Below are 22,894 nucleotides of genomic sequence, written 5' to 3'. Positions count from 1 at the left end.
TTAATGGTAATATATATATATTTTTTTTGAGCTATGATACTCATAAGGAAAATTTTTAAGGATTTTCCGAGCTATGGGACTCATCCCATCATTTATGTGTCTATCCTTAAGAATTTTCCGAATATCATTTCTCATATATATATATATATATATATATATATATATATATATATATGATTTTTAAAATTTATAGATATTTAATGCGTTTAATTTTTTGAACACGTTAATGTTACAATGTATTTAGGGCATCTACAACAACGTTAATACTTGAGATATTAACGTGAATGTGGACATCTTTTTTTGCTACTGTAGCATTAACGCGTTCAAATTTTTGAACACGTTAATGCTACAGATTCAATTAAAAAAATAAAAAATAAGTATTAACATTTGCACATGTTAAAAGTATTGTAGGTGTTCTCACCGTGCATCCACGTAGACATTAATGCTGAAGCATTAACATCGATGTGGATGCTCTTAAGTGCGTTATCCTTGCTCAATCAAGTTTGATGGCTTGGCAATTTGACAAACGCCCAGACTACGAGTCTACGACTTGGGTTTGTCGATTGCTCTTATTACTCGTCAGTGCTTGCACCTTGTGTGTTTTTTCTCAGTTCAAACCCTTGAAAGTTTTTTGCTTTCTTCAATCGCCCATGCTTTATTTTTCCTTTTCAAATGGTTTTGTTCTTTGTTCGAACATGAGCAATCTGATTCCTTCTGGGAATATATGTTGGATTGGCTAACTTCACTTGAGGGAAGAGCTCTGGTGATCTGCTCTACAAAGAGTAGATGGCCATGCCTTCACCACAAGGTATGAGAATGAGATTTTCAATCCAAATTATGCTAATTGTAACTAGTTGTTTGGCTCAATATCCTCAAACAAAGATTATGCAATTCCACATGCCTATAAGCTTATTAAATGTATTTTAAACGTATAAACTTTTAATTCAGAGGGTATGGAAAGTCATTCTGATATTTTCGTGCTGAGTCACCGCGTTCATTCCACATCGGCCATGTCCTATAAGGGTGTACATGAACAAATTTATTTATATTTGTTAAATATACATCAAATTAATTAAATAAATAAATTTAAACAGTCCATTAATTTAAACAAATAAACTTAAATATATATACATGTTCAATTTATTAAATAATATTTATAGAAAATATTTATAAATAATATTTATGAATTATATTTATTAATAAATTTTTTTAAGATATTAAATCAATAATAAAATAAAATAAATAAATTTAAATTATTACATAAAAAATAAATTAACCCAAACTTAAACAATTTAACCATAAAAAAAACTCGGCTCTGCTTGTTTGGAGCCCTAAGCAGGTTCATCTCCCGACCTAAACAAGTCGAACGAACTTTGTATCTCCTGACGCAGATTGAGCAGGGTCGTCCCCAATTCTCCCAAACCACCCTTTCTTTCTTTGTTGTTAGAGGAACAGAACACCATCAATCCTCGTCTTTAGATACTAAAAAAGATCAAGTTCTACCAGTGTTATGAGTCGAATCGAGCGATGCCGATGTCACCCAAGATCTTCTACTACCGCCCAGCGTCCCGCTTCCGCCGCTTCTCCTCCTCCGCCTTCCCCATCCTTTGCCTAAGCCTCGGCCTCGCCGGTGTGCTGTTCGGCGTTTTCTCCATCACGAGTCCCTCTAGAAAGTGTCAGGATGGCGAACCCAGGTCGGTCTCTGTTGTGTGGGACCGTAATGGCGGCGACGGAGCTGGTGGTGGAGTGCTGGAGCGCCACAAGGTGATGGCTTTCGTCGGGATCCAGACAGGGTTTGGATCTGTCGGCCGGCGGAGGGCTATCAGGCAGACCTGGTTGCCCTCCAGTCGCCAAGGTCTTCTTCGGTTAGTCTTGATTCTCGTTGTATTGGCTCGATTTGGTCATTTTTACCGTCTAAACGATTATCCGGTTTTCTGTAGATCCGAGTAGGTTCGGTGGTTTTCGTATCAGAAAGATCCAGTTTTAATAAAATTAAATGAATCTGTAATCATTCGATTATGAAATTGCATCCTTGCGCTAGTTCAGAATCTTAATTGATGTTGCAGCTTGGAAGAGGCGACTGGCTTGGCTTTCAGATTTGTTATAGGAAAGACCAATGATAAATCAAAAATGGCAGCGCTTCAAACGGAGGTGAATGAGTATGATGATTTCATGCTTATAGATATTGTGGAAGAGTACAGCAATCTTCCATACAAAACGTATGAAATGACCTTGTTGCATAAATGCTTCGGAGTGTTCTGTTGTTGGTATCTTCAAGTCTTCACCTAATTTTGTCTTGTAGGTTGGCTTTCTTTAAAGCAGCGTTTGCCCTTTATGATTCCGATTTCTATGTGAAAGCAGATGATGATATATATTTGAGGCCAGGTAATTGATCTTTGGAATATTGTCATTTCTTTCTCCAGAATTTCTTCACTTTACAAATTAATTGCATCTTTTTTAGATCGCCTTTCCTTGCTTTTGGCAAAAGAGCGACCAACTACTCAAACATATCTCGGATGCATGAAGAAGGGCCCTGTTTACACTGACCCTAACCTCAAGTGGTTGGTATTCAGCTACTATCTGCAAAATTCATGACACACAAGGATGTGATAATTTGATTTGCAATTCTGCTTTTGTTTTTTTTTTCTGGGAAAGGAAGTAATCAGATTGTATTAAAGAAAATTGAATGTTGTTTTAGTATTTCTCCATTGTGGATTCATTATGTTGCATTACCTGTATATGCATTTATATTCAGACTTTTTGTTGAGGTTCCTGAATGAATATTAGAAATGTGTATTTTGAGTTTTCTGTTCCCCTGAAGCTGATAGTTGTCCTCATACATGCACTTCAAAGTACTTTATTTTGTACTAAAATTTGATTCTTTTTTTACATCTTACACATGATACTCCTCATGTATCTTTCTCTAGTTTGAGATTGACCCTGGTTCTCTACCTACATCATTTAATGCCCACTTGTTAATTTCTAATTTAAGTTTTTCTTGCAATGCACATCATGATCCACTCTATTATTTTTATATACAATAGATATAGCTAATATTTGTGTTTGTCTTGTAATTTATATAGGTATGAGCCACTAGCACACCTGCTTGGGATAGAATATTTTCTTCATGCTTATGGTCCCATATATGCGCTTTCAACAGATGTAGTTTCAAGCTTGGTTGCACTGAGAAACAACAGGCAAGTTACAAGACTTGAAAACTTTGGTTCATCCATTGTAGGGTTTTCTACCCTTCCATTTGCTAGTCATTATTCTCATTATTTTGTTCCAATGACTTGTGCCCGTGATTTTAGGTCTGGGATAATGTAGTTGCTGCTTTTTAGCAGGAATACATTTTTATCTATCACATTGACTATTACACATTGCATAGTCAAACCTGGTATTGTTTGATATTTCTTTTCATTTCCCATTCAAGTGAATTCATTGGCTATATAATGACAATTGGTAAAAAGTTCACATGGGTGTTTCCATGATTGACTTAGCCAATTTGGTTCTCATTTTGAAGTATTTGTACCTTGGAGCACCAATATCCCTTGCTTTTTTTGATTGCTTAACAGTATGGTCTGTGCTGATGATTAAGTCTCGTTTTATTTCTGGTCCTAATGTACTGTTTTTTAAATTATTGGTCAGCACCTTGTATTTTTTAGATTGCCAACAACTTCTTTAAGCATATGTAACATGTGGATTTCCAGTTTCCGAATGTTCAGCAATGAGGATGTCACAATAGGTTCCTGGATGCTTGCTATGAATGTCAACCATGAGAACAACCTTGCTCTTTGTGAGCCTGATTGCTCATCATCATCAATCGCTGTTTGGGATATTCCAAGATGCTCAGGTTTGTTTCAATAAAGTTCTTTATATTTCTTCGGGATTTAAAATGAGCAAACCGTATCTTTCCAGATCTGTGCTTGAACGTTGATTATATGTTTGTGAGGCCAAATGTGTGAATAAGAAGGAAGAGAAGCAGATGCTCCTCAACTATTTGGTCCATCTTACTCCTTTGAGCTCTAAGTTACATCACTACTAATGCAGGAAGATCACTTAAGTCGTCTTCTTTTGTTAGTCTGACTATGCATCCTATCTTTAATTTAGAGAAGATCATTTCCCCCCTCATAGTTCACCTACTTTTTCATTTGGTCCCCAATAGTAAAAATTATTGTCTCTTACCTCCATAATTTATAAAATTGAAACAAAATATCACCTCCATAAACACAAAAGACATTGTTCCTCCACGTGGCAAGCAAATGATAAGATAGGTGGAAGTTTTGGAAAGGAAAATTTGTGTTTCCTAGCCTTTCTACTCTTTAACTTTCCCCACCCTTATCTTCCTATTGTCATATGATTTGACTGTCTAGTATTTGTTATTGCATGTTCAATTGATTATCTCAACAAAAAAAATGTCATAATTATAAAATAATGCAAGATGTTGGATAAAGGGATCAAGTTCTGTATAAAACAAAACCATAAATCTCATTCTACCCAATTAATTCAACCATTTATGTATAATATGTCTAATATAACTTCATCTTATTGTCACGTTTGCAACACATACCATGAAAAAATCATTGTTTGCACAAGACCAGAAATAACATTAAGATCATTGTTTTGGCCTTTGACCGAAATGATAGTGTTTTGGTATCTTGCTTACATTCAAAGAAAAAGATAACAACTAGAGTTCACTGTTTGTTTTGTATCTAGAATGCTACGATTTTATCATATTATTTTATGTGAAAACAAACTGCTAAATAAAAAAATAATAACATTATCACAATTTTTGTATGTCAAGGGGTGTCAAAGTGTTGATGAAATGATACTCATTGACATAAGTAACCCAACCCAATAACATATGATACCTTGTTTTGGTACTGAGTGGTTTCTAGTTTCTGGTATTTATTAGAGCGATACATTTCGACTGTTTTGTCTGGCTGGCTTGGTATGAGATTTTAAATCATGCTTATATCATTCAATTCTTCAAGAAATAATTAATTTGAATGAGCAAGATGAGTTTTAGGTTTAGGTATGCCAAACAGATTGGGTTGATAGGCTCGAAACTTCAAGTGGATCGTTAAACCAATTAGGTAAATTAGACGAGTCAGATAATCTTGGTAGCTTCGATTAATCACCTGTTCACTTATGTTTTCAAACTTGGTAAAATATGTCACGGTGGCATCAGTGTTCTCTTTCTTCTTTCAGGCCTCTGCAACCCAGAGAGGAAGATGCTACAACTCCACAAAAATGAGATATGTTTAGGAACTCCTACATCATCTGATGAATGAGAAAGCTAGAAACATGGAAAGGGATAGAAAAGTATCCAACTGGCAACCAGAATTAAGAAGAAAGTGAGCTTCTGTGACCAGCATATGTAATCTGTTTGCTGGCATTAGTTCTTGTGTACAATTTGATTCGAGGCATCCATATCATTCTTTCAAAATCATTAGTACTAGTTTACTGGTAAAGAAGAACGCTTATAAGGGAGTAATACTTCTAGGTCTCTTTTGGATTGTAACTTCAAAAATTTTATGGATGTGAGGACACAGCCACTACTTAAATTTATAGGTGAGAGTGGTTCTCGTCTTCTTCATAGTTCAAAGCTTCTGCGGATGCTTTAATTATGATTATCTTAAGGGTGTGTTTGGTTGAGGGTTATCCTTGATAATCTTAGGCTTTGATTATCCATCTAAAATTATCAATGAAAATCATGTTTGATTTAGATAATCGATGATTCCCGGGTAATGTTCCACGTCCAACATGTCAGTAAAAGGAGCATGCAATCCGGAATCGAAAAAATTTAAAAAATTAAGATTTTTTTTTATTCCCGGGTTAACGAATTTTTTTTACGCAAAATATCCTCATATAAGAGCAAAATTTTAAAAACATAAAGTAAAAAATGGAAAATATAAAAAATAAAATAAAATAACTTAAAAAAAGGAAAAAGGCATAAAAAAATAAAAAATAATAATAAACATAAAAATAATAATAAAATAATAATAATAAAAGTAAAAAAATAAAAAGATAAAAAAATTAAAAAAATGAAAAATGGAAAAAATAAAAAAAATGAAAAAATGTAAAATATTAAAAAAAAAAATAGTAAAAAATAAAAAGTAAAAAAATGAAAAAATAAAATGGTAAAAAAGAAAAAATAATAAAAAAACATAAAAATGAAGAAAAAGAGGAAAAAGAAAAAGTAAAAAAAAAAGTAGAGTTTAAATAATAATAATGATTTTTTATTAGGCTAAAATTATTATTGTGGTAAAAAAGGCGAATACGTTCGCTCCCAGCACCTCCGCCAATCCGTCAGCACATAAGGAGGTATTTACCTCGACTTTGTCGAGATTCGAACCCCAAACCTCATTGTAACAATACCTCATGCGTTAGCCACTAGATCCATCCGAGAGGACAACATTATTATTATTATTATTATTATTATTATGTATGGTTGATTTTGTAAAAGAGGGTAATACAGTAAAATATTAAAGTAAGTTATTTATTAAAACCTTCAAACAAATAAGTTTTTGTTACATTACCTACGTTGAACCAAACAATATTTGGTTATATTTTATTTCCTATAACCTTAGTTATGTAATTATCTGGTAATCACATAACCAAGGTTATATATGATAACTTGAACCAAACACGCCCTAAAGGTTTAATCTCACAATCATTTGTTTTATCAATTTGGATTGAGATGTTGTGATTAACTCATGGTAATTCATTGTGCGGATCCTTTGATGTTATCTAATTCATCAATTTATATTGATGCGGTGATGATGAGGGGCTCCATCCTGCAACCACGGTGGAGGTCAAAGTCAAGGGGGTCAACACGTAGGTAGCATCGGCGGGTCGGGCGAAGCATGTCTTGACCGAGGAGAAGGTTCCGATCCGTTGCTTCCTTCGACACGGGAAGGAGTCAAACGATCGACGTTCAAGGGATTATTGGACGCCGAACGGAGGAGGAGACGAGGTGCAGAAGCCGAGCCAAGCGGCTACCTCACTCGGTTAAATAGTAGAGCTTGACTGGCATAGTTCAACTTCGGCCGAACGGCTACTCCGCTTGGTCTAGCAGCAAGGCTCGACAGTGACAAAGTGGAACTTTGGTCGAGCGAACACAAGCGTAGAAGTAGCGAGGTTCTAGCCGACCGGTGGGGGCACCAGAGCGGCGAGATCCTGGTTGAGCGGCCAACCCGCTCGGCCTTGCAGTACACTCCCTCTGATATCCAACGACATCCTTTTGGGAGTTAGTGTTGTCGACATCGGGCATGGACAACCAGAAGATCATATGACGGAAACTTCCACTGTCACTTCAGATATATGCTCGGTTCGTTAAGGTACTGTGTCAGGGACACTTTACTGACAAGTCTTTTCAGAGAAAACTTTGAGAAGTGTGCTCGCCTTGGAAAGCGTGCACGCGCACTACATGAGCTCTATATAAAGGGAGGGGGGGGGTCTAAGCATCAGTGGAGATATGCGATATTCATTGTTTGTGCTACAGTCTTCTTATTGCTCCGCCTTTATACTTCACCGCCGGTGACTGACTTGAGTGTTTAAAGGTCAATCCTAGAACCCCTTCCCTAGCTCGGCACTGACGTAATTTGTGTTACAGATCCGAGCGGATATATATACACACACACACACAATGTTGTTATCTTGTGGGTCTTAGAAAATGTGCTTGTGCGCGACTACAGAGTTGGCACTGCAAACGTGGCTTCATTTGTTTTTTTTCCTTTTCTTTGGCTTTCCACTTCACAGAACACATGTTCTCTCTCGTTTAAACCTTCGAAGCGAAACTAGGGTAGACCCGAACTCGTCGCCGTGACACCGTCCTCGCCGTGCACCTTCCCTCGGTGTTCCTCCTCGCTCTCAACTCCTCACGACCCTCACCGTCCCTCGGCTTCGATAAGTTCTCTCGGTCGCGAAGCATTCCACGAAAAGGGGAGCAAGACGGTGCGACAAGTTCCCTTTGTGCTCGTCATCCTCTCCCCTCACCGCGACGCTCTCTGTGCTTAGCATCCTCTCACCGCAACGAGTTCCCTTCGTCACTGTAGGCGTCCTCTGTGCTCGGCAGCCAAGCTAGGGCAGTGAGGCTAGGGTAGGGAAGTGTCCTCTTCCCTCGGCAGCGAAGCTTTCCCTCGCTGTGGCGAGTTCCCTTCCTCACCGCGACGCTCGCCGTTTTCCCCGTCTTACCGCATCTGTGCGGTGTCCTCTTCCCTCGACGGGGAAGCTTCGCAGCAAAGCTAGGGTAGCGAGGCTTGGGCAGCAAAGTTTCTCCCTCATTGTTCCTCTCGCCTGTGCTCATCGTCGTCTCCCCTCAGTGCTCCCGTGGTCTCCCAGCATATTGGGTTTTCTATCAACTTCTAGCCGTCGCAACCCCTCTATATGAGACTCTTATATCTACTTAATATTTTCCACTTAATGTTAGATTTTTCCACTCTCATTTAGGATTTATAGTTGAAATCGGTCCTGCACCTACTTATGAAAGAATTGTTCATAGAAATCACTTTTGTTATGGTCATTCTCATTTCTATTTGCAATTCGCTTTTCTTGACATGTATATGAAGGATCATATTATTTCTATTTTCATGCAACTTTAGAAGATACATTCTTCTTACCCATTCCTAAAAATCCTCCACGTATAAAATTAACAATTATATTTAGTAATTTGACAACTAACCATCATGATAGATAATTAATAGTAAAATTCAGGATGAGTTTAGGCAATTAGGCAACAACAAATAGAAAATGGGAGAGTTACACGTATCTTATTGCCAGATTTCTTAATAGTCTAAGCTATTAGGTTTTGACCCATGTATCTTCGAAATAATATAATCATTAATTAATTGGTCATAACATAATACTTTAATTTGTTCCACATGAATAAATTATAAACTTTTTATTTATTTTTTCCACGTGTTTCATTTTAGTTCACTTTTATGTCATTTTTTTTTAGAATTTGTTAAATTTATGTTTGAGCGTCTTTGTCCTTTATAACTTATAAAAAAAACAGGATCTCTTTCAAATGTAAAACAACTCTTTCAAATGACACAAACTAGGTACGTGCCATCTCCTGATCTTCTGCTTATCAAGACCGTTACACGCGTCGATCGTGTAATCATCGATACGACATAAACCACCGCTTCCACTCCTCTATTAACACATTCTATTCTGCCGTTCTCAAACAATTCTTTCGCACGTCAGAATGGCTTCGCATCAAGAGGTCAAGCGAGAATCCAATTCGCAAGAAGCGGAGCACGGGAAGGAGGGCATGTCGCTAGAAGAGATCGGGCAGCACCGCGCCACCGCGCAGCAGAACTCTATCGAGTCCCTCAGAGCCGCGGAGGAGCGCTACGACAAGACCAAGAACGCCAGCGCTGCAGCGCTCGACGACACCAAAGAGGCCGTCATGCATGGCCTCGGCGCCGCCGGTGCTTACGCCTCCGCTAAGGGCGCCGAGGCCAAGGGTGTAGCCTCACAGGGGGTCCATGTGGCGTCGGAGAAGGGCTCCGAGGCTAAAGATTACGCGGCCGAAAAGGCACACGCCGCGGCTGAGGCTGCTGCACAGAAGGCAGTGGCCGTAAAAGACTTAGCGCTCGAGAAGGGCCAGCAGGGGCTCGAGGTGGCCAAGGACACTGCCGTCCAGGCGGCAGCCAAGACGAAGGACACCGCAGTGAGCGCAGGGGAGTCTGCTGCGGGGCATGTGAAGCGAGCTGCTGTGCAAGCAAAGGAAGCTACTGTTGCTTCCGGTGAGAGTGCGGTAGAGTACGGGAAGCAGGCAGTCGTGAAGACGAAGGACGTCGTGGTGGGCACAGGGCAGACCGCAGCAGAGTACGCTAAGGCGATCTCCATTAAGATGAAGGATGCCACGGTAAGCGGAGGAAAGAAGGCCGTGGAGTCAACAAAGCTGGCAGCGGATAAAGCTAAGGAAGCGACGTTGAGTGCCGCCGACTACGCACAGGGAAAGACGGCCGGGTCCAAGGAGACCGCCGTTGAGGCGACACAGAAGACTGTGGAATACTCTGGGGAGAAGACAGAAGAGGCGAAGGAGACGGCGAAGAGCATAAGTGAAAAAGCCATGGAGAAGGCAGAAGAGGCCAGGGAAGCAACCAAGGAATATACGAGTGAGAAAACAGAGGAAATAAAAGAGGCAGCCAGAGCCATGTCGCAGAAGGCCATGGAGAAAGCACAGGAAGCAAGGGAAGCAGCGAAAGGCAAAGGGGAAGAGGCCGTGAAGAGAGCCAGAGAGAAGGCAGAGGAGGCAATAGAGGCCGCGAAGAGATCCCTGGAGTATGCAGGTATTAAGGGAGAAGAGGCAAGGGAGAAGGCAAAAGAAGATCTCAAGCAAGCTAAAGAGTATGCTGTCCAGACATCAACCCAAGTCGAGGTATCATTTCTTTGAAGCATAGGCACACGTCTTGCTCTACTATAGATCGAATACCTTGCACTTGCTAATGCTTGCACAACTTTTTGCTAGGGAAAAGTGGATCGGAAGCAAGAGGAGGAAGGAGAAGAACATGGAAAAACAAAGGAAGCAGAAGTCTCTGCTGTAGCTAGTGCTGGAATACTCGAAGTTATTGGTATGGCTGTGATAGAAATTGCCATGTCTACAGCTGATATGATCATGGGATTAGACCCAACAGAAGAGGAGGCTATGATATGAAGAATCAAGAATGATGGTTTTTATACTAGTTGTGTTCTGTTTCTGGTGATGTGAATAAAAATGGTGAGAGCTTTTTAAATCAAATGGCTACATGCCATCTTTACACTACTGAAGTAGATGACGCTTGGTTGCTTGCCTCGCAAGATGTAGACCAGCAACAGTGCTACTGCTGCTGCTGCTGCTGCTGCTGCTTGGCGGTTTGATGCTGGTTTTGTAGCATGAGGTTGCTTGCTTTGTCCTTGAGATCTTGAAATGCTCGCATTGTTTCCACATCGAAACCTCCGGCAAACTGCGTTGAGGCGGAGACAAGTACTTAAGAGTTGATGCTTATCGAACAGTTGGATCTATGCGGGGTATGATAAATACCTGGTGTACTCGGAAAGCAAATCTGACCCCTTGAAGCATGAGCTCCTCTTCTTCAGGGCTTCCTGCTATAAGCTTAAGTTCGGAGGAGACTCTTTGCATAAATTTCATTGCCAATTTCACTGATGCCAACTTGATCTGCAAAGTGAAGGTGTTAAAGTAATTTAGGAGGTAGCATCAGTTAATAAAATGCGCAAAGGATAATCCAATCATGGCCTTGATGGTGGTAGAAAGGTTGAAGATCGAAGGGCCAGTTTCTCAAAAATTAAGATCCAAACCTTTCATTTATTGGCTGGGTGTTCATCTCATTATTAATTACTGAGATTCGAGCAAGGGGTGATAAATTTAATTCACCATAATCGCTCGATAGCTTTGATGACCAATCTTTCCTGATTGGCACTGGGACGAGGAAAAGATTTCGTACCGTCTCATCTATATCTCAATCTTCTCATCCCAGTGTCATAATGTTCCATGCCTCAACTACTCCAAGGACATCTTTGTTTTATTTTTTATTCAAAACTAATTAACCTCTTTAAAAGTGAATTGCATCTATGAGGAACATACAGTTATGAATAACAGAAGGTAGCCATCTTCTCAATAAAAAGAGAAATAAGCTAAAGATGTGCTAACAGATAAATCTTAGAAGACCAATTCTGAATTCAAGTTTTATGTCGTTTACAAATCAAATCCTTGGAACTTTTATATATACATGTGTTGTGACAATTTCTCATAGTGAAGAAGGATATAAAAGTAGCAAAATCACGCTGATGTAGAGACTAGTAATAAAGGCAATCACTGATGAAACACTAGGGACTCGGGAATGAGAAGGATGACTAACTTGATTCTGATTCCACGTAAAAATAGCCATGAAAGATATCATCGATTGATCGAAGATCTATGATAGTATTCATCACAGAGCTTCTCTTAAATCTTTACTGGAAGAAATAGTATCATGGCTTCTACTAAGCTCCAAAACAAAAAGAAAATGAAATGAGAGGGTACCTTGGCAGCGTATCCACTCTCCTGCATCCACTCCCAAGGAATGCCGAAGCCCCTGTACCTCTTCATCGCGCTCTCTCTCGCTCGCGACAAATTGTAAACCACCTGCTCCAATCTGAGAACAACATTGGATCAAACACCCTTGCTTGCTAGTGAAACAGAGGGAAAGAGGGAAAAGGTGCGTACTTCTCAAGTAGCGCCTTCAACTTCTTGAGAGCGGACGAGCATGGCTGGCGAGGATCATCACGGAATGACGAGGCCTCGGCCTCCAGCTTCTTTAGGTCGCAATACCCGAAGGCCGCCTCACGCATGGCATCGGCCTTCTTCTCTGGCCACTCGAAGTGCTTCAACACAGCTCTCTCATCTACCTGAGTTCCACAGAACGGACAACGCCAAATTTTAATAGCTCGGGAGGTCGGGTTTCGGAAACCGGAGAGATTAAGGAAAGAATACCAGGTAGGAGAGCTCGTCGTCGAGCCATTTGACGAAGGCAACGACATCTTCGATGTTGGTGAAGGTCGCATGCTGCACCGCCTTAATTAAGAACCTTATGAAATCGCCCTGCGTCTCCACATCCATCTTTATCTGTGTTAACGAAGAGATCAAGAGTTAAGAATGAAATTGAAGTTACAAAAAAAAATAGTCATAATGACAGTAGCAGTAGCGGTCGGCGATTTTCAGAAGAATCAAAAAGCGTATCAGCTCAGAAATAATAGATGCCAACGGTTACATTTAGAGGGGTAATTTGGTAAGTTGACGAAACGAGAAGGAAGGACGAGGAGACTCACCGCGAGAAGATGAGAGGAGCGGTTCTCGATTTCGCCGATCATGTCGCGGGCATTGGAAGCGGCGGAGGCTGCAGGGGATGCATCCGATATTCCGCTGACGGATTCCTTCTTGGAGTCCCTCCTCATTAATGAGTGGTAGAACTCCACTACTTCCGGCACTCGTCTGACGGTGGCTGTCGACGTCCTCGACCCCTTCGAGGACGGTGGAGGAGGAGGAGGAGGAGGAGGAGGGGGTGGAGGAGGACGCGATCCGATCGGTGCTGGTAGCGGTGGGATCGGCGGTATGGTTTCTGAGTTTGGGCCTTTGCTTTTCATAACGCTGGATGCAGTCTCAGAGTAGGAAGCCGACGAGGTTGAAGAAGATGAAGTGGAAGAGTTGCCGGATGATAAAGGCGTGGGAGGTGGTCTTGGAACCCTAGGAGTGCGGTGTCTCGAAACTTCTTCTTTTTCGCCGCCTCGGAGTGGTTGATGCGCCGCTTCGGCTTCCCCTGTTTCCGCTTTCAGATTTATTGCATTCGGTTTTGCATCGTCTTGATTTGAACCAAGCTCGACGGATTTTGAGACTTTCCTGAAGCACCGTGAAAGTGTTAATCTCATGGAAGAATCGTTTAGGCCATGGAACCTCTGCGATGAGGAGCACTCATCGCCGTCCAACGTGCGCACGGAGTGCCTCTGCGTGCCCCCGTTGCCCCTCTCATATGCCCTCTTCTTCGCCTCCTCCAACTCGATTTCGAGGTCCCTGATCCTTTTCTCCTTCCGCTGGTCGACCTCTTCCCAGCTCCAAATCTTCGATCTCAACGCCTCGATTTCATCCCTCAGCAGCTGGTTCTCCGCCTCCAGCCGTTCGATCTTCTGGCTTGCCCGGGCGAGATCATCGCCTTTAGCGGCAATCTCCTTCTCGAGAAACGGCACAATGGCGACGGTCTCCTGGAGGAGCTTCTGCTCCACGAGCTGAGTGCGGAGGCGGGACTCCCTCTCTTGGAGTTCCTCCAAGAGCCGGACCATCTCGGCGACATCGGGCGGTCGAGGCTGAACCTGGGAAGAGGATCGGGGGAAGTAGGTGCCGAAGGAGCGAACGAAGACGTTCTTGCCGTTGGAGGAAGGGGGCGTCGGGTGGCTCGGTGCCGTCGGCGGTGGCGGCTTAAGAAAAGCAGGGGAGGAGGTGGAGCGGCGGGGTGTCTCGGCCTTGGGTGTAGCAGGGCTCCGCTGGAAGCCCATTGCGGCCTTGACCTTCCCGGCGACCATCTTGCCCTTGTGCTGCGTGCTTCTCTTCAATCCAAAGCTTGGATTAGATTGGATTGGAATGGCAGTGGGAGGCGGAAGGAAAGAGAGAAGTGAGTCGGTGATGTTTGGGTTTTTAACGCACGGCGGACGAGGAACGGTCGATTTCTGCGTCCAAAGTTTAAAAAAAGTGAGAGAGAGTGAAGAGGAGGAGGTGGTGGTCGTCTGCTGTTCGACGACTGTAGAAGCGGAATAAAGTTATACTTAAAAATAAAAATAAAAGCACAATAAAGTGTTTAGTGGTTAAAATATGGAAACTAACAATAACAAATTGAAAAACACTCTTAAATGCAATAATAACAAATTGACATAAATTAAAAGGATTTATGATCATCAAACACTTTTAACTAATTTTTTTTCATAATAATTAATCTATTAAAATAACATCTAATTTACTAAGCGTCAAGTATTTTGATTAGAAAAATTGATAATTACACTTTTATTTTAATTTCAGCTCAATTTGTATCTTGATACATAAATAAATTAATTAATTTAATACAATCTTGCATCTTGATTAATTAACTAATTCTGGATAATATTTAAGCATCATTTCAATTTGTATAATTTTAAATTTTTATATAATATATTTTTTTACAAAAAAAATAGTGTATATTAAGTTTGAAATAAAAAAATTTGTTTATGTTAAACATAAAAAAAAATGTTACTTGACCCAAAACCAACAAACAAATTTGAAAACAGCAAGTAAACGAAGACCTGCAGAGGCAGGCGAATCAGGAGGAATCCCATTCAATTCCCTTCTTGATTTACATGTCCATTATTCATCGCCTGCCACCGCCACGATGCAGATAACTTCAATCGCCTGTGTTGGTCCAAACAGCACGCACAGACTCAGGTTTATTAGCCAGCCGCAAAAGAGGGCCCGCAACAAATAAACATTTGTGAATCGAGAGAAACTCTGTTGCCGGTTTTGGGAGGAACACAGCAGGTAGAACCGGGTCGTTTACCCTCATTAACATGTTTCCTCCACTCGCCGAGACCGAAATGGAGACGTTATAAAATTATTATTTTATGAATTTAAATGAAATTAATCAACGGAGCAGGGATCTGCAAACTCTGAAATCGTACAATTATTATTTTGCCTGCGCCACCTCGAATCACGACCACATTAATCAGTTTATGTTAAACGAGCTGGCCTTTTTCTCACTAGAGAAATCTTTTAATCCAAGAAACTTGCTCCCCAGCATTATTCTACTTGAGGGCTACAATTCTAGCTAGCTGATGATGGAGAAGTTTTCATTTGAATTGTCGGCACCACAATGCCACCTGCATTAATTCATGCACATTGAAGCAGAGCTAATGAGGTCTCCGATTTGGAGTTGAACTTTACTTGTTGAAGAAGATGACATTAATTATTATGAAGTATGCATCAAGATAGCAAAAGCAGCGTACTGCAGTGAAGGATCGAGGGAAATGGAGTCATTATGGAGATCATGAGAGGAGAGGAACTGAAGGATATATGGAGGGAATTATGGAGGCCTTGGCACGGTAAAACAATCATTAATGGATGAAAGGTTGGTTCCCTAGCTAGCCTTTGGACCATGCCAGTGGCAAATCGAAATTTCATGCGTGGATAGATTTGCATTTACTCATCAACTTCCCCTTCCTCAAATTATTTTTTTAATCCTTTTTATTCACGAAAAAGAAAAGACTGCCCATCAACTTAAACTCAAATTCCTCAGTCAGTCACTAATGCATCGTATTGGAGGTGAGTCACAATTAGAATTAATGTACAATATTTATGTGCTTAATTCATGATACGATGCATAAAGGGGGCGTGATGAGGTCAAGTAATCATAAGTCAAAGGATGTGACAGTCAGAAGTCAAGAAGACGTGACAGTCAATGATAGTACAAAATCAAAGACACGTTGCAGTCAGAAGTCAAGGGGATGTAACAGTCAATGATAGTCCAAAGTCAAGGAAATGTGACTGTCAGAAGTCAAGGGGATGTGACAGTCAAAAGTTAAAGGGGCATGACAGATGTTAGATTATATATTTATTTGTTTATAACTTTTAAGGAAATTTGGGCTTTTTTTTTTTTTACAGAGTTTAGGGTTTCTTAACTTAACTATATAAGACCTTATAATTTGTATCAATTTTAAGATCTAATAAGATGGTTAGTTATTTTCTTCTCTTAATTTCTACATGGTATCAGAGTGATTCTCCTTCTCTAACCTAATTTTTTTTACCGCCCTCTGTTATTCCTTCCTGTTGCCGCTGCCGTCTCCTACTGCTGCTATTGATTTCGGCATCGGCATCTATTTTCTGTCCTGCTGCTATTAATTTCGGCGTCGACATTATTTTCTGCCGATTGGCGTCGACACTATTTTTTGCCGATTTTGGCACCAATGTCCTGTGCTGTCAATTTCGGTGTCAACGCTCTTTTCTACTGATTTCGATGCCAAAGCCCTAAGTTGTCGATTTCGGCACCGACGTCCTTTTCTATTGATTTTGACACCAACGCTCTGTGCTATTGATTTCTACATTTGATATCCTTTTCTGCCTCAGATTCTTTGTGTGACCACGGGTCATCCTAACATCAGTTTTTTGTGGATCATACAAATATGTATCTTTACAGTTTAGTTATTATGAGAATTATTCATTCTGTCATCATGCTTGGTCGTGCAGATGCTTCATGGAAATCTAATTCATATATGTTTGAGTAGTTTCAACAGTTCCTTGCTTCACAGCCCTCTGCCATGTCAGCTTCCTCTCATATAGGTTTGTCGTCGTCTGATATTTCAGGTATATCTTCATTCTTGTAGATTTTGGACTCTGGTGCCTCCCATCATATGTCATCCAATTTGTCATCTTTTGTTTCTTTTTCTCCCAGTTCATCTATATCTATTGTGACTGCTGATGGTACTCCTATATCATTAATAGGTGTTGGTTCAATTGTTACATCTTCTTTATCTCTTACTAATGTTTATTATATTTCGAGTCTTACTTTAAATCTTATTTCAGTTAGTCAATTATGTGAGTCTGGATACCTAGTTTCTTTTTCTTCATCCAATTATTATGTTCAGGACCCGCAATTTCAGAGGATGATTGGGACAGACTATAAGCAAGGAGGATTCTATGTTTTAGATCAACTTAAATTACCAAAAGTTGTAGCTTCGAGTGTGGATTTATCGTCTTTTCATCTGAGTCATTCATATTCTGACTTTTATTTGTGGTACTCTCGCTTAGGTCATGTTTCAGCGTCTCGTTTGTAGTTTTTAGCCTCAACAGGAGCATTAGGGCCTTTAAAAAGTTCTAATATTTCTGATTGTAGTGGTAGTAAATTGGCCAAATTTTCTGTCTTATCATTTTCTAAAAGTCTTTCTTTTTCTTCTGCTCTATTTGATTTTATCCATTATGATGTGTGGGGACCCTCTCCTATTCCTACAAAAGGGGGGGGGGTCAAGGTATTATGTTTCATTTATTGATGATTGCACTCGTTACTCTTGGCTCTATCTTATGGAACACAGGTCTGATTATCTTATAATTTTCCACAACTTTAGAGCTCTTGTGAGAACTCAACATTCTAGTGTCATAAAGTATTTTCGTTGTGATTTAGGGGGTGAAACACTTCGAATCAATTTTTACATTTATTTGCTTCTGATGGTACTATTCATCAAACCTCGTGCATAGATACTCTTGAATAAAATGGCGTGGCCGAACGAAAACATAGACATCTTGTTGAAACATCCCGTTTATTTTTATTGTCTGCCGGTGTTCTTAGTGCCTTTTTAGGGGGAAGCAATCCTTACTGCTGCTCATGTCATTAATAGAATTCCAACCTCACACAATTCAGATTTGTCACCTTTTAAAAAATTGTATGGGTATGCTCCTGTCTATTCCTCTTTGCGTGTTTTTGCTTGTACTTACTTTGTCCTTCGTTCACATGCAATCCATAATAAGTTAGCCTCTCGGTATGCTCTTTGTGTCTTTCTGAATTATGGTGTTAGTAAAAAAGGGTATCGTTGATTTGATCTTGTTAGTCAAAAATTTTATGTCTCTCGTTATGTTGTGTTTCTTGAGCATATTACATTCTTTTCTATTTCGGCTAGTTCGCATAATATGACAAAGTCAGATCTGCTTTGCATTGATCCTTTCAATACTGATACTGAGGAAGATTCACCCATAAATCCTACTGGTAGTTCAATTGAATCTGGTACTTTAGTTCCCGAGATATCTGCTCCACATGTTCCTCTTTCTGCCACTACCCAATAATCTCCTGAGGTTACGGATGATCCTTCTTTCCACTGTTGTCAATCCACTCGTGTTCGTAAGTCTACTAAACTATCAGATTTTGCTTACTCTTGTTATTCTTGTTCTTTTGCTTCATTTGTTGCATCTATTCATTGTCTTTCTAAGCTTGAATCCTATAGAGAAGTTGTTTCTAACCCACTTTGGCAGAGTGTTATGGCTGAGGAACTAACTGCTTTGCATCAGAGTCATACATGAGATTTGGTTCCATTGCCACCAGGAAAACATACTATTGGTTCTCGTTGGATATATAAGATCAAGACTAAATCTGATGGATCTATCGAACGATACAAAGCTTGTCTTATTGCTAAAGGTTATTCTCAGGAGTATGACATGGATTATGAAGAAACGTTTGCTCCTGTTGCAAAAATGATAACTGTTCGTACTCTTATTGCTGTTGTTTCTATTTGTTGATGCAGAATATCTCAGATAGATGTCAAGAATGAATTTCTAAATGATGATCTTCATGAAGAAGTTTATATGATACCTCCTCTTGGTATTTCATACAAACCTGGTGAAGTTTGCAGGCTTCGTAAAACGCTTTATGGTCTCAAATAAGGACCTCGTGCTTGGTTTGAGAAATTCTCTACAGTGATTACTTCGTTTAGTTTTCATCCTAGTAATCATGATTCAACATTGTTTATCAGATGTACGAGTGCAGGTCTTATTCTTTTATCATTATATGTTGATGACATGATTATTACTGGTGATGATTCTGATGGAATTGTTCCTTGAAGTCTGAGTTGGCTCATTATTTTGCTATAAAAGACTTGGGTATACTACGCTACTTTCTGGGCATTGAGGTTGATTATTCCCTGAAAGGTTATCTTTTATCTTAGTCAAAGTATATATCTAATCTGTTTGAGCGTGCTCGTCTTACTGATAATAGTGTTGTCGATACTCCTATTGAGACTAATGCTCGATATTCTCCATATGATGGCTCATCTTTGTCGTATCCTAGTTTGTACAGAACTATTGTTGGAAACTTGGTTTATCTCACCGTGACTCGTTCATGTGGTTAGTCAATTTGTCACTGCACCAACTATAGTTCATTAGGCTGTTATTCTTCATATTCTCAGATATCTTCGGGGCACTCAATTTCAAAGCCTTTTATTTCCTTCTACTTCATCTCTTGAGATGCGTGCATACTCTGATGCGGATTGGGCTGGCGATCTTACAGATCACAAATCTACCACTGGCTTCTATATTTTTCTTAATGATTCCCTCATTTCTTGGAAGAGTAAAAAGCAAGATGTTATTTCTAGATCTTCCATAGAAGCTGAGTATCATGTCATGGTCTCAACTACTTGTGAGATAGTTTGGTTGCGTTGGTTGCTTGCGGATATAGATGTCTCTCTTCATCAACCTATTCTGTTATATTGTAATAATCATAGTGCTCTGCAAATTACACGCAATTCAATTTTTCATGAGCGGACGAAACATATTGAAATTGATTATCACATTACTCGTCACCATCTTCAGATTGACACCATCACATTACCTTTTGTTCCTTCAAAGCTATAGATTGTTGATATATTTACGAAGGCACATTTTGCTTCACGTTTTCGTTTCTTATCTGACAAACTCTCAATGCTTCTAACTGTAGCATCGTGAGTTTGAGGAGGGATGTTAGATTATATATTTATTTGTTTATAGCTTTTAGGGAAATTTGGATTTTTTTTTTTCCTTTTTTTTATAGAGTTTAGGGTTTCTTAACTTAACTATATAAGACCTTATACTTTGTATCAATTTTAAGATCCAATAAGATGGTTAATTTTTTCCTTCTCTTAATTTCTACAGCAGGCAGCAGTTATGAGGGAAAAGGAGTTAGATCGTATGACATCATCGACTGTATAATTCTCGATCGAGTATAGACTGGTCAGGGTCCCAGATCTGAGACATAAGACGCAACCTAGAATAGTGCCTAACCTGCCCCGACTAGTCAGGTTTGAGGCTCGGGCCGCGTAGCCAGGCCTGATATTTTTAGTAAGACAACTCTTGGTCAACCCTTCAACGATCTAAGCATGAAAGATAGTTCCCTCGTTGCATGCAGCTCGTCTCCCTCATCAAGATTCGAGCCAGGTGCCACACCCGAACAGTCATCCCGAGTTGTTCGTAGCTAAACCTAGGCGGGACAGAAAGCAATAGACGATAATAATGTTAGGGAATTATAACCTCCTGTCAGGGAGTACCTGTCATCCGTCATGGAATATTCCAATGGTCTGCTATCATCTGCGAATGGAACATTCTTTCAACCAATGAGAGGGCCCTTCGTGTCCTCCATCACCCGACAAGCTCTGACACTTGACATTCTCTGACATCGGTCAAGTTCCAGAGGTACACATTGTCATGTCATATAAAAAGAGAGGTCCTCTCCTTTAGTCAGGTACGCGCGCATTTGCACTCGTTTTCTACCGTTCTTTTTTCTTCGTACACTGTTCTTCTGGGGAAAAAGTACATGACTTGAGCATCGGAAGGCCTGCGCAGGGGATTTTTTCCTTGATTTTTTGTCTCTAATATTTCGGGTGCTTGTCTGAGTGTGCGCAGAGCCTAAGTACAACCGATTTCGTCATTACCATCCTTCAGTTCCACGTGGGGGGCCATTTTCCTGTGCACATACAATAAGAGTGTCCAAGTCGCCTCTCCATCAACATCAACGATATCTCAGTTGACCTTCATCTGACTCATATTCCGAATCTGACTTATATTCCAAATATGATCAATATTTAATGAATCTCCCCCCACTAGCCAAGCACATTGAGAGGAAGCAATCAACTAAAAATTGGCAACATTTCTGAAAGCAAGCTGTGGCCATGAATTATACAACTATATATAAGCTTTAATTAGCACAATAATCTCTTTAGATTTGTATTCATTTTGATAGATTTGGCTTGTGGTTTAGCTGGAGGAGGAGCTCAAAATGGGAGGATTGACGTAGGGGCCATTGAGCCAGCCCTGGGCAATGATCCGATGGGCGGCCTCAGTCATGTGAAGACCATCCCAGCTCACATGGGCCGATATGTCTGAGCACACCGTCGAACCATTTTGGTCGCATTTGGCATGCAGATTGAAGTTGTAGCTATGCATCCCTGGAGCTCCACAACATGTCCTCAGGGCTCCAGCTTTAAATCCTGTGGAATTCAAAACCGTCAAGAGGCCGGCAAAGTTTGATTATATTCTGAAGCCAAAAGAACGCAATTAAATGAGAATTGTTGATTATTAAAGAATTCTTTTGATAGATAATAATAATAATAATAATAATAATAATATTTATGGCTGGTGGAAATAATCGATACTATTATCAAACGCAATGATAATAAATGAGTAAATTGGAGTAGGGTAGTCACCGTATTTGAGAGGATCTATGGCGAAGTCGAAGATCTGGGCGTACATGTCAGCGTATCGGATCGCGACGGAAGGATACTTCTTCTGGAGCCGATCGATCTGCCGCCGGAGCCCCGCGTTGTGGTACCAGGATAAGGTGTTGAGCCTCCTCAGGCAGCCGCTCCGGGAGCCGTACTCGGCCGCGTCTTTGGCGCTGTAGAGAGTGAGGTAGAGAGGCAAGCATCCCGTCGGTAACACAGAAGGAACGATGAGATCGACCGCGCCTAGGCCGATCAATCTCTGAAGTAGTTAATTAACAGAGGGAGCTTTAATTTAATTAGATCCGCCAATTCGATCGAGCTAAAACTCAAAATTCTGCCTACCTCGATGCCCTCTGCCACAGCTCGGGCGACGTGGGGCGCGAAGGAGCTCACTTTAGTCAACGGCCACCCGCCGAAGATCCCGGTGCTGTAGTCGTTCCCCCCGAACTCACCGACCACCACAAGGGATTTGCTCAAGAAATCCTTGCAATCTGCAGAGTTTCGCAGATTCAAAATTAAAGAGAGTTCGTCGAGCAATTCGATCGGGGGATAAGAATATGGAACGAAATCGCGACCTTGGGGCGAGCCGCATATGGAAGGAAGCAACTTCTCGAACCGATCCACCTGCTCGTGAACCGAAGCATTCACCCAGAGCCCCTTGCTGAGGCCGCGCTCGTGGTAGAAGTCGAAGGGAAGCGCCGGTGCGGCGATGAAGGCGAAGTTTGCGCCCTTGTTAAAATTCGCGTTCTTGGCGGTATTGGGCGGGAGGTGCGGCAGACCGATTCCCTCAGCTACAGCAACCAGATTTTTTCAACGGCAGAGCCATATCAGCGCAGAAATTAACTGAAAGATAAAAGGGTAATTAAAGGCGAGGTTTTTAATTTTTACCGATGAAATCAATGACGAGACGGCCGTCGGAGCATCGTCCGGTGTGGTGGCCGAAGTAGGTCATGCCGTAGGGGAGACCGCCGAGGACGACGTTGCCGGTGTCGGAGAGGGAATCGCCAAAGTTGAACAGGGCATTGTAGCGCTGGGAGGAGACGAGGTGGGAGGAGCAAAGGAGGAAGAGGAGGAAGAAGGGAGGCTTCATCGCTGGGTTGACCATTCTATTCCTCATCCTCTTTCACTCTTTCTTATGCGAGCCCCCGGCCTTGCCATT

At 40.8% G+C, this 22,894-nt stretch overlaps 4 protein-coding genes across 5 annotated transcripts; 2 read left to right on the top strand and 2 right to left on the bottom strand.

Moving 5' to 3' along the window:
- The first annotated feature begins 1,318 nt into the window (after positions 1-1,318).
- LOC122005059 (probable beta-1,3-galactosyltransferase 14) lies at positions 1,319-5,674 on the top strand. Of its 2 annotated transcripts, XR_006118311.1 has the most exons (8): positions 1,319-1,865; positions 2,067-2,219; positions 2,303-2,385; positions 2,462-2,561; positions 3,084-3,197; positions 3,711-3,853; positions 3,919-5,096; positions 5,212-5,674. XR_006118311.1 is itself a non-coding variant. In XM_042559964.1 (7 exons), exons 1-7 carry the CDS (start codon positions 1,528-1,530, stop codon positions 5,292-5,294), a joined length of 1,014 nt encoding a protein of 337 aa, XP_042415898.1. In that variant the 5' UTR covers positions 1,320-1,527; the 3' UTR covers positions 5,295-5,674. The 2 variants fall into 2 exon arrangements, 1 of the variants encoding a protein (XP_042415898.1); XM_042559964.1 differs by lacking the exon at positions 3,919-5,096 and having other exon boundaries at positions 1,320-1,865.
- A 3,331-nt stretch (positions 5,675-9,005) lies between these two features.
- Positions 9,006-10,777, top strand: LOC122005058 (embryonic protein DC-8-like). The gene is made up of 2 exons (XM_042559963.1): positions 9,006-10,393; positions 10,484-10,777. Exons 1-2 carry the CDS (start codon positions 9,212-9,214, stop codon positions 10,667-10,669), a joined length of 1,368 nt encoding a protein of 455 aa, XP_042415897.1. The 5' UTR covers positions 9,006-9,211; the 3' UTR covers positions 10,670-10,777.
- Positions 10,667-14,182, bottom strand: LOC122005057 (protein CHUP1, chloroplastic-like). Its single transcript, XM_042559962.1, has 6 exons — positions 12,820-14,182; positions 12,485-12,616; positions 12,218-12,399; positions 12,035-12,146; positions 11,036-11,170; positions 10,667-10,958 (listed from the first exon to the last, which is right to left on the bottom strand). The coding sequence occupies exons 1-6, from the start codon at positions 14,062-14,064 to the stop codon at positions 10,833-10,835; spliced, it is 1,932 nt and encodes a 643-aa protein (XP_042415896.1). The 5' UTR covers positions 14,065-14,182; the 3' UTR covers positions 10,667-10,832.
- Positions 14,183-21,127: 6,945 nt separating this feature from the next.
- On the bottom strand, positions 21,128-22,894 carry LOC122005055 (GDSL esterase/lipase At1g28600-like). Its single transcript, XM_042559961.1, has 5 exons — positions 22,624-22,894; positions 22,311-22,526; positions 22,078-22,226; positions 21,718-21,994; positions 21,128-21,501 (listed from the first exon to the last, which is right to left on the bottom strand). Exons 1-5 carry the CDS (start codon positions 22,850-22,852, stop codon positions 21,269-21,271), a joined length of 1,104 nt encoding a protein of 367 aa, XP_042415895.1. The 5' UTR covers positions 22,853-22,894; the 3' UTR covers positions 21,128-21,268.

This window comes from Zingiber officinale, chromosome 7B (genome assembly GCF_018446385.1).
Source record: "Zingiber officinale cultivar Zhangliang chromosome 7B, Zo_v1.1, whole genome shotgun sequence".
NCBI lineage: Eukaryota > Viridiplantae > Streptophyta > Magnoliopsida > Zingiberales > Zingiberaceae > Zingiber > Zingiber officinale.
This window is presented reverse-complemented; position numbering and strand designations above follow the sequence as displayed.

Excerpts from the sequence above, each read along its gene's own strand:
- LOC122005059 (XM_042559964.1), top strand. The coding sequence starts at position 1,528 with ATGCCGATGTCACCCAAGATCTTCTACTACCGCCCAGCGTCCCGCTTC. Across the intron at positions 1,866-2,066 it reads AGTCGCCAAGGTCTTCTTCG|CTTGGAAGAGGCGACTGGCT; the intron begins GTTAGTCTTGAT and ends TTGATGTTGCAG. Across the intron at positions 2,386-2,461 it reads TGATATATATTTGAGGCCAG|ATCGCCTTTCCTTGCTTTTG; the intron begins GTAATTGATCTT and ends CATCTTTTTTAG.
- LOC122005058 (XM_042559963.1), top strand. The coding sequence starts at position 9,212 with ATGGCTTCGCATCAAGAGGTCAAGCGAGAATCCAATTCGCAAGAAGCG. Across the intron at positions 10,394-10,483 it reads AGACATCAACCCAAGTCGAG|GGAAAAGTGGATCGGAAGCA; the intron begins GTATCATTTCTT and ends ACTTTTTGCTAG.
- LOC122005057 (XM_042559962.1), bottom strand. The coding sequence starts at position 14,064 with ATGGTCGCCGGGAAGGTCAAGGCCGCAATGGGCTTCCAGCGGAGCCCT. Across the intron at positions 12,147-12,217 it reads TTGAAGGCGCTACTTGAGAA|ATTGGAGCAGGTGGTTTACA; the intron begins GTACGCACCTTT and ends TGTTGTTCTCAG. Across the intron at positions 11,171-12,034 it reads AGAGTGGATACGCTGCCAAG|ATCAAGTTGGCATCAGTGAA; the intron begins GTACCCTCTCAT and ends TTCACTTTGCAG.
- LOC122005055 (XM_042559961.1), bottom strand. The coding sequence starts at position 22,852 with ATGAGGAATAGAATGGTCAACCCAGCGATGAAGCCTCCCTTCTTCCTC. Across the intron at positions 22,527-22,623 it reads TCTCGTCATTGATTTCATCG|CTGAGGGAATCGGTCTGCCG; the intron begins GTAAAAATTAAA and ends TGGTTGCTGTAG. Across the intron at positions 21,502-21,717 it reads CATAGATCCTCTCAAATACG|GATTTAAAGCTGGAGCCCTG; the intron begins GTGACTACCCTA and ends TGAATTCCACAG.